Genomic DNA, 16,163 nt, shown 5'->3' on the forward strand with positions numbered 1-16,163 from the left:
TCCTTACATTTCAAGGTCGAGTAAGACAATTCCTAAAATATTCAATCTGAAAAAAAGATTATGTGAAAACTTTTAAAATGTCAACTATCAAAAAACTTTAAAATTTCAGGGGAATTTTCAGTCTTAATTTTTTAATTTCAAAATTAAGAATGCCAATATTTTCAGGGCAGGGACCATGTCTTCATATAGGTTTTACAGGGTCTTGATCCTGTTTAAGGTCTTTACCAAAACATTAAGAAAAGCAGTAATGCTTTCAATGACAGTTACACAAAAAAAATGCCTCTAACAATTCATTGAACAGATTCAAGAGTTTGAGACTGGTGCTTTTCATCACTGTGCATTATTCTTGAGCACATGGGAATATATTAGCAAAATATACTTCTACCACATTATTTAATGGTATCTTAGGTCGTGTGTCCTACATTACCTTTAAAAACAATTAGATGAAAAAGAATCAGATCCAAATATTTTCAAACCAAGACTTTGGAGGTTAGATTCATTTCATTCAAATTTAGCCATCTACAAGTCAGCTATTYAGTCTAGGCATATTCTGTAGTCAATGAAGACATAGAAGACTCATAAAAAGGGCAGACACCCAACCTAATACGAAAGGGGATGAATCATTCTTTTTACACCATGTAGACAACATTCCCAAATAATGAGACTGAACTAGAAACCTAACATTTAGAATGGTCAAAGTTGGGTAATATGAATCCCATTTTGGATGCCTATGTATAAAGAAAACTGCCCCTAAGTGGCTGCTTTTTCAATGACATACCTACTTCAATTAAAACCACCCCCAGGTTTCTCCTACTCTTGGTACATCTCATTCCTCTTAATAATATACCTGGTTGTATATTGTAATGTAGTTAAAGAAAAAAAAAGTTATTTTACAAGAAAATAACTTACAGTTATCATTGAAAACACACTGAACTAAGCAAAGATGTTTTCTGCAGAAATGAGACACTGAATGCAGTTTCTTACTCCTCTCAGTCCTTGAATCTGCTGCCTCGGAACTCAGAATTTCTATGTTTATCTGAGTATCAAAAGCCGTTTCTAAAATGAACATTACAATGAGTGTTTTAAATCTAATTTCTTAGTACCATATTCATAAATTAATTCAGCTCTTTAGCCAGTTCTACCTAAAATGATCAGAAATCTCTCTTTGGACTCTAATGAGTGCTCAGTCTAGGTTTACAATCCATTTGATCTTGTACTTGAGTTACACATGGAAAACCTCTGAAAATAATGTTACCACTTGTTTGACCAAATAATAACTCTGCCTCTGCAGAACTGTTATTCTTACTGCTGACCCACAAGTCAGGAGAATACAACTTCAGTTTTTGAAACCAGGGAATATCTGCACCACTAGCATTCTCACTACTATAAAATTCTTTTTCAAGCTGAGAACTGATGGAATACTTGYTGTCCTTCAAGTTTCAAGACTACAGTCAAGCAAGGCCCCACATTGCCATACCTAAGAACTTTGACTGAATAAAATAGGAGCACGATCTTATTGGCGTAATGCTTAACGTTCTGCAACGCAAAATAGTTATTTGCTAGGCTAGAAGCACAAAAAACTCCTTAATTCATGATGAGAAAAGAAAGGTAATAATCAATTAGCATCTTAACAGAGTACATAAGTATAATTTTAATCTCAAAAAAGTACACAGCAAACTATGGCAGTCAAATGACTATTTTTGCATTCCTGTCCAAGTGCTATCGTTATTCTTTCTCCATCTCTTAATGATTCTCACCTCTTCCTAATTTCTGAATCCACGAGGAGCTGCCTCTTTTTGTGGGGTGGAGGTGGTGGGAGTTCCTCTTTAGCATGCTTAACCAGGATTTGTTCTCTTGTGGTCACCATAGTTACAGTTTCCATTACAGTTGTCTGTGTTAGTGATGTCTGAGCGGTGGTGACAGCCTGTGAAATCTGTGAGAAGTATTAAAACAGAGGTCACACATTGCTTGAAAGACTTTAGTAAAGACTGTTTGGAGTGGCAATAGAAAATAATGAGAAACTGYTCCTGTCTGATCATAGGCTGACCTTCAGAAAAAAATAACACTACATTGAACTCAAACCAAATTGTTTTATCTGACTCATGCTATGTGAATAAAACATCTGTTTAATTCAATATAAAAATCAGAAAGAATCCTAAACAGAATGTATTTATGGCTCCCTCTAAATCATGCTGAATGAAGAAAAGAAATAAATGGTAAAGAAAAGGTCAATTTCATGAGGGAATTGAATGACTGAAAATATATAAAAAGTTACTATTTCTTATGTCATTCTGCCTCCATTCTAATATTTATTCCTTGAGGAGAGATAAAGAAAACCTGTGGCACTAAATTACCAATTGTTATTTTTACTACTTATTTACACTAATTTTCAAAGCAGGATATAATTCATCACAACCCATTTGTATAAAGGAGCAGTTACTTTTCCATCAGGAAATCTTAAAGAAGAATACATGCACTAGAAGACAAGTAAATATGCCTCAACATTATTTCATAATTAAAAATATTAAAGGGGTTCATAAAAGATACTAATACTTAAATATGTAACACTGTAAACACTACCAATCTAACGTGATTACTTTGCCCAGTAATATGAAAATGAACTTTTCAAATAGTTKTAAAAAAAAGGTATGATGAGAAATATTTTCTGCTCACATGTGTTTGAAAGATAAAGTGAAAATATACATCAGTGTCATCAAAACAATTGTGCACGTTCTATCTATATATATTTTCTTCCATATGATATTAAACTATGAAGTTCCCATGTAAACATGGGAAGCTATTCTCTAAGTGCCTTAATACATCAATAATTCTTTTTGTTCTGTCAGATGCTGGCTCATTTGTCAAAATGCTCTGGTTATGGCTCCAATGACCACCTTATAGTTTAGGGTAGTGAAATGGAAAATAAAGGGAAGAGGTTATATGATGACCGGGGAAAGCTGTGCGCCAGAAGAGCTCTGCTTCTTTGCTTACTGCCAACATGCAAGAATTAGAAAGTTCTTCCAATTTAGAGACAGCAATGCTAGCATTTAAGATTCAGTGAAATACATGTACATAAATAACATATTAGTTCTTGCACAGAAGCTCAGTAAGAGCATGGAGTTATCTTAGTTATTGAGAAATTAGCATTTCTGTGAACAATGGAGAAGAGCCATACCAAGTGATTAACAGTAATTCATCTTCCACAGCCCTTTCTTCTGTGGAAAAACAGAGTGACATGGGAAGAGCAYACTGTTAGCAACCAGCCTCTTGTCAGGAGGCAATACCAGGAAAGCAAACAAACACCTGAAATATCCTGACTTCCTGACAATGTTTCCTCATCTTTCACATGGTCTGCTAAATCAAAAAGTCTTGCTGTTCTTTGTCTGGCCTGCCAATGGAAATGATGAGTAGAGAAGTCCATTACCACTGTAATTTTGGTAATCTTACTTAAAGAAGTCAATTCAGTGCTACGTTTCCCCTTCTAGAAATGACCAGCTGTCTAGGTTTTAGAGAAGAATCTGGACTATTTAGAAGACTACAAAGTTAAGATTCAAAGAAGAACTTTTATCTCTGGATTAGGATTGTTAATTAGAGTAAACTGCTTGTGAACTGTAGGAGCTTTGGAAACATCAATTCTTTGGCAGAGAAAAATACCCTGTTTACTTTTTAATCACTTCTATATACATACAAATACCTTTGTTTTGGCTCCCTCAACTACATCATGAAAATAATAAGGAAACATTTCCATATAGATTTATTAACATTTTATGCAGTATTCTTTTCAATTTTATTTTTAATTAACTTTTATTTCTGAGGGGAAAGAAAAGAGCAAATTAACATTTCTAAGGTCTAGGGCTCTATGAACACCTGAGGTCATCTGTCACTGGGTTGTCTCCGCAGCTAAGAGCACTCCAAATCATTGCTTACTCCATATGTGGATTTTTGGCTACAGTCTCTCTTTCCCCTTCTCACAAAATTCATACAGTACTCAGGGAAAGTTTTATCTAAAAATCAATGGCAGGATATGTGTCTGACACCTAAGGCCATATCCTGTCATGTTTCCATTTGCCGATCAATATCAGGGTACAGCTTAGAGTGAAGAAGGTGCAAAACAAAGAACAAACCAGAGCTAGAGCATTGTAGGCATCATCTGCAGCCTACAACCAATCACACAGCAGTAACAGCTTCAGCTGGTGATCGGGAACTGTGCTTCAAAGAAAGCAGGCAGCATAATTACCGTATGCTCAGAGCAGTCAAGTCACGATGCTGTGGGGTGTAATGATTTACATGTCAAAACAGCAAAAAAGTATTTTACATGCTTAAACAATAAGAGCAGAGGTTAAATACTATAAACCTCAAAAAGAAAATGGAGATACGAATTTGAAGTTCATAATCATTCTAATCACAGAGATTAGGGAAGACTAAAAGGTGCCGAAGATTACACTGCAATGTAACTGTGTGCAATGAAGTTTAGGAAGCTGGTACACATTTAGAGTACTATTCCTCAGCAGGTAAAGGAAAATCCTTAAAAATACAAGCTTACAAAAGAGGAAGTAACGTTCACTTGCTTCCCTGGCAAAGAAAAAAACCTCTTAATCTTACCACGGAAGTGGTTTGTTTCATGGTTGTTCATTCAAGGATGGTCCAAATCATGACTGTATAGTTCTTTAACCTTCTAAGTTCCGGACAAGCAGATGTGAATCTGAGAAGGGGAGTTACAGACTTGGCCTTTAACTCACTGAAAAATCATATGGAAAGTGCTAAGGTGACTCTTGAGGCTGCACATTAAAAGGCTTTCAAAATACAATGCTTGCATCCAGGTTCCCAACACTAAGCTTGTTTTAGAAATGTGTTAAAACTCATCTCTCTTCAGAGTAGACAAATTTCAACTTCCTTTTCATCCTCTACAGATAAAGGTATGTACAATGTGTGTATAACACTTCAGTAGTTTTATGCCATTTTATTTCTCTTTTATACTTCAGCCTACCTTTAATGCCATCATTTATTACTGCCTTTGGAAATGCCCTCAGTCCTGATATACTCATAATTTTCCTTAACACTCACTTTTGGAGCTGTCATCTCTTCTTCGATAAAATGTGTGTATGTGAGTGGGGAAGTTCAGATGAGGAATGGTGTTTTCTTTAGTTTGGGAAGGTTTTCAGTATAGTTTAGTGAAGCATAATGCACTCACTAAAGGTGGTTTTGGGGTGTCTAAAAGTTGGGCATCTAGTTGAAGCAAGTTGTCCTTGTCCTTGCTTCCACTGCGTGGTCAATGAAGAAAAGCAGACACTATTTCATGATGAGGATAAACAGCTTTTTAGACTTGTCTCTCTCTCATCCTTGCCATTCATTCATTACAGCAGAAGTTTCAGCCATGAGTTCAGATTAAATGCTTAAATTTAGCAGCAAGAAATTTAGCTAAATGGGGAGGACTTGTATACTACTTTCAACACATTTCCTTTGGGTTGTGTAACTGTGTCCAATGTCTAAYTGGAAAATCAGCTTTGAATTAAGGCTAAGACTGTCTGTTCCATATAATTTCTTATTTTGTTAAATTATTAACCATTTAGTGACATCACAGTAAATGAGGGAGGGGAAATAACTAATGACCAAACAACATTATTATGAAAGTACTATGAGAATAAATTATTAATGAATGGAATAGAGCTCATTTTGAAGTCAGTATCTAGGTTTGAAGAATAATACATGTATCTTCTGGTAAGTTTTAGTGAAAAATATTATATTGTCACTCTCTTCTAACTCCCYTCTACCCCAGCTCATGATTAGACAGAATAAAAGCTTTTAGTCGATGACATTTGTCAGAGTCATTTTGCTTCTTGCAGACTAAATATGTAAATGAGCTCTGTAATGAATAAACTAATAAACACCACTAACTTTATCTGCCCTGCCTAGGTAGATACACATGACAATAAGTACACCATCAATGTTTCATAATGCTTAGGCAAGCATGGGGACATATCAAAACTGTGTAACAGTGTATTAAGAAGAGATCCTTAGGTTAGCAATGAGTATGCAGTGGCTCCAGAATTTGAAGCAGTAAGGCTACGTCAGCATACTGACTCTGTGCCAAGCAAAGTGGCTTCTCCTTGGAGGAGGAGCTTACCAGCTGAAGCGTGGTCCTATGATAACACAGTTACACTCTTTTGGAAACCCCAAACCTGTGCTGCACTATGATGTATGGATGGACAACTGTCACTTCACAATGAGGATCTGTCTTTTCCATAATCTGAATTCTATTTTCAAAAATAGTATCTGCTTTTAGGAGACATCAACAATCTTAATTATTTCTGAATACTTTGGGCTGGTTCCAAGAAAGGTAAGTTTATTTTTTCCCCAATCCTTCATGATCATAGATTTCAGAAATTTTACTGACATGAAATATCAGCAGGCTCTGGCACTGAGCCCCACTATTCATTCAGCAGCATCTAGAACATTAAATGAAACAACTTTTTATATCTATGAACATGAATATATCAAAACAAATGAAGGTGTGTATGTGCCAGGGAGTGAAGACAAGGATAGGAAAAAAGAAATAGCACCATCTTCTGAAATAAAGTTTCAAAATGACTTCAAAAATTTTGTCACCAAAACTGTGGGAACTCTACACATGATATTACGAACGTAGGTTTGAAAAACTGGTCTTGAAAGTAAAAAGTTACAAGTACTTTAAGACATTCATGGTACAAGTACAGTTTGGAAGAAGAAACTAAGTAGCAAAATATTAATAGAAATATTATTTATTACAGTATATAAATGTAGCTTTTAATTGAGTATCCAGAACACTGATTTTCACTGAGCAGTTTATAGGGCATAAACAGTTTATAACATATTGGACAACCTTTTATGGTTCTATTTTTTCTGCATAGATGGCATACATAATATGTAACTCCCACTTTTCTCAGTTTAGTAGGTGATTTCTTATATTTTAACATGAAGACACTTCTCTCTCAATTTATCTAACTAGGATTTAATACTTCCATTGTTTTTCTATAATTTTCTCATATATATATATATGTATATTATATATATWTTTTTTCCTATAATTCCTGTAAGATTTATAGAGTTTTTATGAAATGAGAACAAATGAAAAAGTTATAACTATGTATTTGTTAAGATCAGAGAGGTTAAGGTGTCAATTATTATTGGTATTTAGAATTAGAATGTTAGGAATCTTGAATAGATTTATTTTTCTAAAAAATGGAGCTACTGAGCTACTAAATTTATATTCTCACACAGTTCACATACTGATCAAAATAAATGAACGCTGGTCTACAACCTTTCCTTTTTTTGTAGGACACCACAGTAGCGCAACTTGTAAGATACCGTCTTTTTAAAAGGTATTCACGGAGAGCCCTGCTCTGCAGGTACTGTGAGAAACAAATTTGCAGAGGCAGGCTTGAGACCACGCTCAGCCATTAAAGTTTACACAGACAGTTTCTCCTCTGTCCCAGATGRGCTTGAATCCTGTGCACAACTGGGCAGCCAAAGGCTTTGAGATGCTCTGACTGTACAGACTGTGCACCAGGCACTGCTAGGAACTTTAACCACACAAGGAAAATTACATCTCATGGTTGTATTGGTCAGCAAAACAATCCAAGCTGGAGGGCAGTACTGCCCTGTAGAAGATATGAAGAATGTACTCTTTGGAGAAGTTTCCAAAATCCATGAGCCTGTGACCTGACACACTGAGTTCTTGAAATCTTGAGACCTTAGCTGTCCCAAATTCAAAATGCATCTCTGGATTTTTCTCTGCATAGAAGCAACAGGTTTCCCAGTGTAAATATGCAAGAGTTAAATTAAATCTTCAACTGTTATCACTACAAATGCTGTATAGCACAAATTCCTTTTGACTTATGTTACTAGTGGAGTTGTTCCCTTTCCCGATTGTGTTTCTCTCTCTTCTGCTCTCCCAATTTAATGTTTCCAACTTCAGCTAAACAGCAACGACCAGAGCAAAAGAAAAGATTAATGAGTATGAGTATAGAGCAAGGGTATTGAGAGATACCCAGATTGCTACAGGAAATATAGCAGCTTTCATTTAATTATCTTTCCCTATATGTGTCCAGAATAAGGTGGCAGAAGCATTAGCATATAGCAACAAAAGCTTGCAGCACAGTAAAGGGAACTGAATCAGACTGACCAGAAATGTGACAAGTACTCTAGGAATGTTACAGAGGAACATGCAGTAACATGGAAAAAGTGAGCTGACTTTGGTTTAATTCCATCAAGAAAGAGATGTTGACAGCTGGTTAGAAAAAAATAAGTGGATACATTTTGGAATACTACACCATAGCATTGATCTGGTTTAACCAATGTGAAACATTAGCTCCTCAATTTCCTTTTTAATATATTATGGGTAACAAAAAGARGCAAGACAGAAGAATAGTGGATGATTTTCTTTTTTCACTGATATTTTGGCCATGGGTATGCGTTCCTTTATTTTTCCAAGACACTTCTCTTTTTATAGGCTCATTTTTTAATCTCTAAGTCAGGATAACATAAGCAGAACTGAAACAGTAATTACATAAACTTTCACTGTTGAAGAGAAATAAACATAATTTTGGTTTAACTACTAAATGGTCCTAATAGTAATTTCAGACTAGGTGCTACTCCACAGAGATAGCCATAAAAACAGTATATATGAAGTGATYGACTATTATAGGTTAAAAATAAATTAACTGGAAATATTTTCATTATGGATTGTATAAACACAGTTAAAAACCCTATAAAGTTATCAATACCATAAAGGAGAGCAATCAAAAATAGATAAATAACATTCTGGAAAGTTATATAACAGTTGTATTCTGCTGTCCTAAAATAAACCGTGTCTGAAGCAATCATGCAGGGAAAAGATTTAGAACAACATGACAAACAGCACCAAAACTACTTCAGGCATTTGACTGGCAAAGGATTTATCTGTCACCAGCTGACAAAATGATGTTTTTAACAAACCTGCTTAGAATTGCTCTCTAACTTCTGCACAAGGCTATCCCAGCGCTGAGCAAAATTTTCGAGACGACTCTCCAGTTTTTGAGCCACRGCTTTATTTTTCACAGCTACAAGGAGGTCTTGGCTGAGTGAATTCAGCTTACCCATCATTTGTCTTTTCATTTCTAGATCTCCTTTTAGGATCTGTTAAACAAAGTAACAGCAAGAAGAACAGTAATTCACACAGAAGAACCTAGAAGAAAAACCCCAAAGAAAGCACCATAAAGAATTGAAAATGGGTAAGGATATTTCATACAAATGCCTGTACTTCCACACTGCTGTTATTGTAAAAGCTGCTGGTGAAGCTGACATAGTGGAATGGACACATTATACCTCACAAAGCAATAAAACATGACAGGTGGAGCAATTCCAGACATCACAGCATGCCTCAGGTTGGAGTATAAATCAAAAAACTAAAGGCTGTGTGACTTCAGCAACCTTAAAACTGCATTAATGTTAACAACTGTATGAACATTTCAAACAAGGTTTCTTTACAGTTTTGCTGTACTGTGCCCATATACTGAACATGAAAACTGATTGGGAAAAAAATGGTTTCTAGAAAAATAGTATTCCATCCCAAACTAGGATGTAAAAACACAGCTCTTGAAAATAAGACGTTTAGTTTTGGAAATAATAATGAACTGTATATTCCTCGTCTTTCTGGGATTTCTGCAGGCCCTCCTTGCATGGCAGCAGCCTGCCAAGGAACCAAGAAGCCTTGGGGACCTTGGGAGCTCCCCTGGGTGTGCAAAGAAAGCTGCTGTGCAGCTGGGGGCCTGGAGATTCCCCTTTCCAACTGCTGCACCCTGTGAGTCATCAGACTGCCAGAAGGCAGAGGTGCTCACGGAAAATGAGAATCTTCAGTCTTCATGGCTCCACTGAAGTAAACTGCCAAGGGATCTTGAAACTCCTGAAATCTTGACAACTCTCGCTGTGAAGCAGGTCATTCACAGACTCAAGAGTCATCCATAGCTCCAGTTACCACCTGGAAAATTTTTCTTACTACTGCTACTGGTTTTACCTCATTGATTGTTGTCCCTTAAGCATTCATTCTCCACACCCTTATCTGTACTAACCAGGGCCAAATTTTGATATCTTTATGCAACTGGGGATGGTAATCTAATCCCCATAGCATTTCCTATAAATTTCAAGATGGATAATTACACAACAATTACAGCTCACAGAATTAAGTCTACATATATTTTCCCGTAGCTTTAACATCCCAACAGGGATCTAAAATACAGTTTAGTAAAGGGAAAAATTAGTGCCTTTGTAAACAGTATTCTTTCCACTATTTCCAGTATTTATGATTCAAAACATCATAAATACTGATGATAGATATAATGAATATCAAACTCTAAACTGACATCTCCCTAACAAACAGCAGCTTGCCTACTTCATATTTAAGAATGTGACATAGCAGCAGATCTAACATAGAGAACAGACTCGATGGAAAGTAATTTACCGCCTGCATTTTCAAGGATTACTATATCTGACTTCTCCCTGGGGCTTATAGTGGCAGAAAAAGCTGGCTTGAAAGCCAGTAACTAAAACCATCAAAAACGGAGAACAGAAAGGTACCCTATGAAACATGATTATTGAATTCCGACTGGTGGCGTTTTATTTCCAGTCTCCACAGCTGTCAACGGCTGAACAATGTACAAATCAGTTAAGCATCAAGCCCTCATATATAGAGCATAATCAGCAAATGAACCACTAGAAAAGGAAGGATGCTAAAACCACGTAGCTATCAAAGCTATTGCTCAGTATTACCCAATATTCTTTTGGTAGCAATGATTAACCTGTAAAAAAAATACTGGGAAATTCTGGTTTTATGTTTCTTTACTGAAAACCTGTCAATGTGCTACAGCAGCCAATAATGTGCACTAGTTCTGATTTTCTCTTGTGCAAGAACAGCTCTAAAAACTCTGGAAATAAGAACAAAATAAGCAATTTACCAGGCTGCAAGGGAATCAACAGTACTGTAAGTATCAATAATTCAATCATAACTTTTATCAAATACAATTGTGTAAGATTTATTTTATAGTAGTTCTTTCTTAATTCATTTTTTAAAAAACTATATTCATTAAATCATGGTGCTAGATCTTCCCTGGTTGAACATCTTCAAGTATTTTAATTAAATTTCACAAAGAAAGGACATCAATGTGCTATATTACTACCACTCTCACAGTCTGTGCAAGTAAAATGTCCACACGCAAGACACAAAGCATGGGCTGGAGAACTGTAACACAGACACAGATAAGTCATTATACATATTTAACCATGTTTTCAGAAGCTTATTCCAAATACATGTGCGGTGTGTCAACAGCAACATACAGTAAGGCACCAATATTCTGATATTTGAACATTATAAAGTGGTTTTCTCTCTCTGCTAGTAATATGCTTCCACAAGTTGTTTTTTTTGTTTTCAAGCTTTTACTTTGATTATTACTGTTTTTCTTTTCCTTAAACATCACTAAACTCATTCCTTGCTCATTGTAATATTCTAATGAGCAATATCTGCTGTAAAACATAATTGTTCAGCTGCTGAGAGATTTATTCCAGGACTCAGTTTTAATGTAGTACCTAATTTGTATCTTCTAATAAGTGAAGAAATTTGCATTAAGTGAAGCAAGTGAAGAYTTAACCTGACACTAATGTAATATTAATTGTAAATATAAATATCTAGATCTTGTATACCTTTTTGTTATATCTCAGCCTGCTTTATGAAATAGAAAAATACCATTACTTACATTTTACAGGTTGGAAAATCTAGGTGCAGGGCATCAAAATAACCTATCAAACTCATGCCATAAATGGCAGTAAAATTTCACTTCGGTCTGTCCACTTATGTTCTATATACTCACTACATCATATCCTCCAGTTTAGTCCACGCTTTATGTCATCCTTTGTCTCATGTAAGAATTGAGAGATAATGATAGTGACAGTGAACAAATGGTGGTGGTGTGTGTGKGGGGGGCAATAAAAAAGTTATTTTAAGGAAATATTTTACAACTGGAGCAAGTACCCATCAGCATCACAAACAGATGAAGAGAAGTCAGTGGTAATACATATGCAAAGCAGCAATGCCTAAACAGTTTTTCTGCCCTTTAGACTAATTAGGTCCCAGAAGAGAGTTAACGACGAAGGAAATAAACTTTTACATACAAATACAGAACAAATCCTGTGAAAGAAGCCATTTGTGATTATTTGGAAACACACAGAATTTCTTGCAATAATGAGTTTTATCTGAACAAAATTTCTGACAAATAAACATTGTGGGTACTGTAGATAAAATAAGAAGAAATCAGCTGACTTGGTATCAGTTTTAATGCACAGTTAGAACCAAGTGAATTGCTGCATTAACCAAAAATATATTTCCAGTCACCCATTCACTTCAGCTGGGAAAAAACAACAATGAAACTTGAGTGATATAAGTGAGGAAAGGGAAGGGACAACACCATAATGTTCAGGACATCCAGAATCTCTCCTCTACTAAATGGATTTTGAAACTCTGGCCCCCACTGCTCAGAGTGTATCCCAGTCTCCATACATTAGGGTATTCTGATGCCAAACTGAATAATAAAACTTAATTTATACAGGTTTATTCAAAATAAGTTTTAACTTGCCTCCTTCTCCCAGTTTGGCAGAATCATACCTGAGAATAAACCTACAAAGAACTATCATTTGTTAGCAATGGTGAGCCTGCAGTCAAATCATTAGCATGAATCAAGTTTTGGAGAAACATATGTTTGTTTATACCAAGTCAAATAAACAATCAGAATTTGGGCTGTCAAAAATCTCCCAGCACAAAATCACTAAAAAAGGAATCCATGTGTAGAGATTTTGATTTAGAATCAATCCTTTTCCTTCTGCTTACTCAAAATCTTTATCAAAGTCTGAAAATATATGCATACTGAATATCAGTTTAGGGAGTGTTGGTAAATGAAAATCTACTTCAAGGAATAATAGTCCTCACTTTCAAAGGCCTTCTTAACTAAAAGTGTATTTCCTCCCACTTGAGCAACATGAGATAGAATTACTGTGAAGAAGAAAACATTCTGTATTTCTGTGTTAGCAAATAATAGTTAAACCCAGATTTCTTCACAGTTATCTTGAACTGTGAACATGCATGAAAACTACCACCTGCTCTCTCTTCAGTATTTTACCTTGTATTTGTTACTATGTATTTATTAATATGACATAAGAATATTTTTTTTTTCACACTGTGAACAGCATCTCAACAGACTCAAAATAACCCCCCCAAAATAAACAAAAAATCATTTAAGGCTCTTTAGAGGGTTGTTGAATTTCAAATGAACAGTCATAATGCTAAATGGTTTAACAAAGTATCATCCGAAATTGCCTTCAGGCTTAAGAGATTCAAATCTAGCTAAAGAACATGACCTTAATTGTGCCAGGTTGTGGATATAAGAGAGGTAGGAAAAACATGCTGGAAGGTCTCATACCATATTGTGATACCAAAACTGAAATTCTCAAGATATAAAATATGAGGTTGGTTCTAACTGAACTTCTTTTTGAAAGGACGCTGTATGTAGGATACTAATACTGTAATTTGCTGCTGGAAATGATTAGAGAGCAGAGGAACTGAGCTACCATACTGTTATCAATGTAAACTTTTTTTTTTTTGTATTAGTAAGAGAAAGTCTATTAATTCTGTTCACTGCCTCACAGACCTCCCATTACAATCGTGGAACAAGCTGGCCTAATTATAAAGGAGATTTTTCATGACAGCTTCTCCTTCACTACATCCAAACACACCTCTACGTCTAAAATGTCATATGCCAAAAGACAAGCATGCTTTGAACTTCAGTGTCAGGATACTATGCTCAGTGTCAGGATACCATGATCTCTTTTCTCCCTATTTCTAAAAAACAGTTCAACAGTGGAAGAGTATGTTCCCTGGCAAAAAATTACATGTGGGTAATGCATCAATACAAATCCCCTGTGACTCAGAGAAGACTAAAATAGTAAATCTTCTTCTACAAAAGCCCTGACAATTTGCTATTGTGTGCAGGTAAAATATGTACTCACTAGAATTTGGAGAAGACTGCTACTATGTCTAAAACCCAATAGAAAATATCTTTCTGCTACAAATCATAGAGACTAAACAGGCCATATTTTTTCCAGCATACCATCAGCATTTAAATAGCTAAACCATTACATTATGGTTCAGCTTTTTCTAAAAACACCAGAAGTTATTCACCTGGAAAAAAGAAGATTAAGTTGCTATTAAAAAACCCCAACTGTTCTGTCAAGCATGACAYGATTCTTGTTGAGGCTCAGAGGGACTGAGGAATCACTTTATTTACTATCATGTTCAAACATTTAGTTTCATGAAAGAATGGCAATGCTTTACTTACAGTAATACTTAACAGTTTAAGCAGACACTATAATTAAATTTGTAAGAATGTGTATTTATTTCATTAACGAAATTTATGAAAATACTATTAAAGTATCTCCTTCTTGACATCATATTTCCAATCAATTTTGAAAGGGACCCAAACCGGTCTTATCCATAACACTTTCAAGCCTTTCATACCCTGCTACTTCACAATTTATTATGTTTCAAACTCCAGTTCCTATCTCCTCCAACATCTTGCCAAATCCCAAAGGTATTACATTACTGAATAAATCTGAATTTTTCTCCATAAATTTCTCTTCATGTAGGGTCTAAAACATCCTGTGCTGCTTCTAGCTAATTACTCATTAATAAAAGACTGACTTGAAGTCACCCTCAAGCTTCTTTAGTGGTTAAATTACTAGAATTTGCAAGAAGCATATAAACTGAGAAAACTGACTCTGTGTAGGCTTCCTTTGCTTTACATAGCAGTTGGCTTAATCCTAAATAAACTTTAATCAAAATAAATGTCTGCAATTCCAAATATACTGTTTTATTAGCCCAGTAAGAGTTATACAGTTGAAAAAAAAAAAGGAAGGAGAGCATAATAATTACAGTTTCTTAACTGTAATTTCACTGACAATCACAATTTTGTGTCTGAAATTTTGACAAATTTCAACTTTCAATTAAATTCTTAGTCACTGTATGAATCAATAGGGACATCCACCACTGATTCTGAACCAGCTGTAAGATACTTATGAATTAAAAAAAAAAAAAGTTGTAAGAATTTTTTATTTTGTTTAAAAAACAAACAAAATATTTACATTTGTGTAAGTGACTGTAAAATACGTGAATCTTAAAAACCTCAGAGAATTACTTAAAACTCAGTAGCATCATGAGATTTTCATAGACCAAAAGCTCAAATATTTCTATTTTTAATTCAGGCAGACAATGAGAAAGACTTTAATTTAAAAATATTTTTTAAAAATCTAAATTTGATCCTATTGTATAATCGCATTGTTTGTAATAACTTCAAAATAGTTCATGCCTGAAAATTCTAGTATGTGAACTGCAAAAACAAGTCTTGCAATAATGACTAGGATGCTCTTTAGTCTATTTGACAAAATAAATAGTAATGACTCCTTAAACAGATTACCATTGAAGTTTCTATTTACTGTAATGACAATTTACCTACTTTAGCATAAGCGTGGAGATGAATGTTTCCTTTCCTTCAAATGCATAAGTAGTCATTCTTATGTACGAAAACAGAACCTAACATCCCATTTTCTTTTCAAAGGCCCTAAAGCAATAAAACCATCTGGAAGTCTAGACTGTGCCAAGTTTCCCAGCTTTACAGGCAAGGCATCTTTCTAGACTACTCAGAAGTATATTCCCTGCTTATAGATGACAAAATGAAGAATATTTTCTGAAGAGTGAAGTAGATGACACATGGAAAAGGGTGTATTGTATGTATGTACAGCTGAGGTAGTGTTGTAAACTAATATTACTTAAAGTATTTCACAACTTTTGAGTCTTTAGCTTTTTCAAGTTTAAGGAATGTTTATCAAGTTTTGCTGTATGATCAGTACTTATTCATATGTGTATATGTGCTTGCACATATATATGTGACTCAGCCACACACACGTGTATATCAATGACATCAGCAAAGAAACTTTCAAAATAAAAGAAGTCTTATTAAGACATACATGCTACTTCAGTTCATAAACTTTTCACTGAAGAGACAGGCAAAGAAAAAATCTGTGCCTGTTTGTTCCTTGATCAGCAAGACCAT

The 16,163-nt window shown here is 35.0% G+C and overlaps 1 protein-coding gene across 1 annotated transcript in view; it reads right to left on the reverse strand.

Moving 5' to 3' along the window:
• Positions 1-16,163, reverse strand: part of LOC112969900 (dystrophin) — a gene marked incomplete at its 3' end in the record, with an annotated part of 817,409 nt that overhangs the window by 680,376 nt on the left and 120,870 nt on the right. The window contains exons 11-12 of the mRNA XM_026073700.1: positions 8,974-9,153; positions 1,758-1,933 (exon numbers count right to left, since the gene is read on the reverse strand). Coding sequence (XP_025929485.1) covers positions 1,758-1,933; positions 8,974-9,153 — 356 coding nt within the window. The remainder of the gene's footprint in view (positions 1-1,757; positions 1,934-8,973; positions 9,154-16,163) is intronic.

Source organism: Apteryx rowi, unplaced genomic scaffold, assembly GCF_003343035.1.
Source record: "Apteryx rowi isolate R43461 unplaced genomic scaffold, aptRow1 scaffold_373, whole genome shotgun sequence".
NCBI classification, from domain to species: Eukaryota; Metazoa; Chordata; class Aves; order Apterygiformes; family Apterygidae; genus Apteryx; species Apteryx rowi.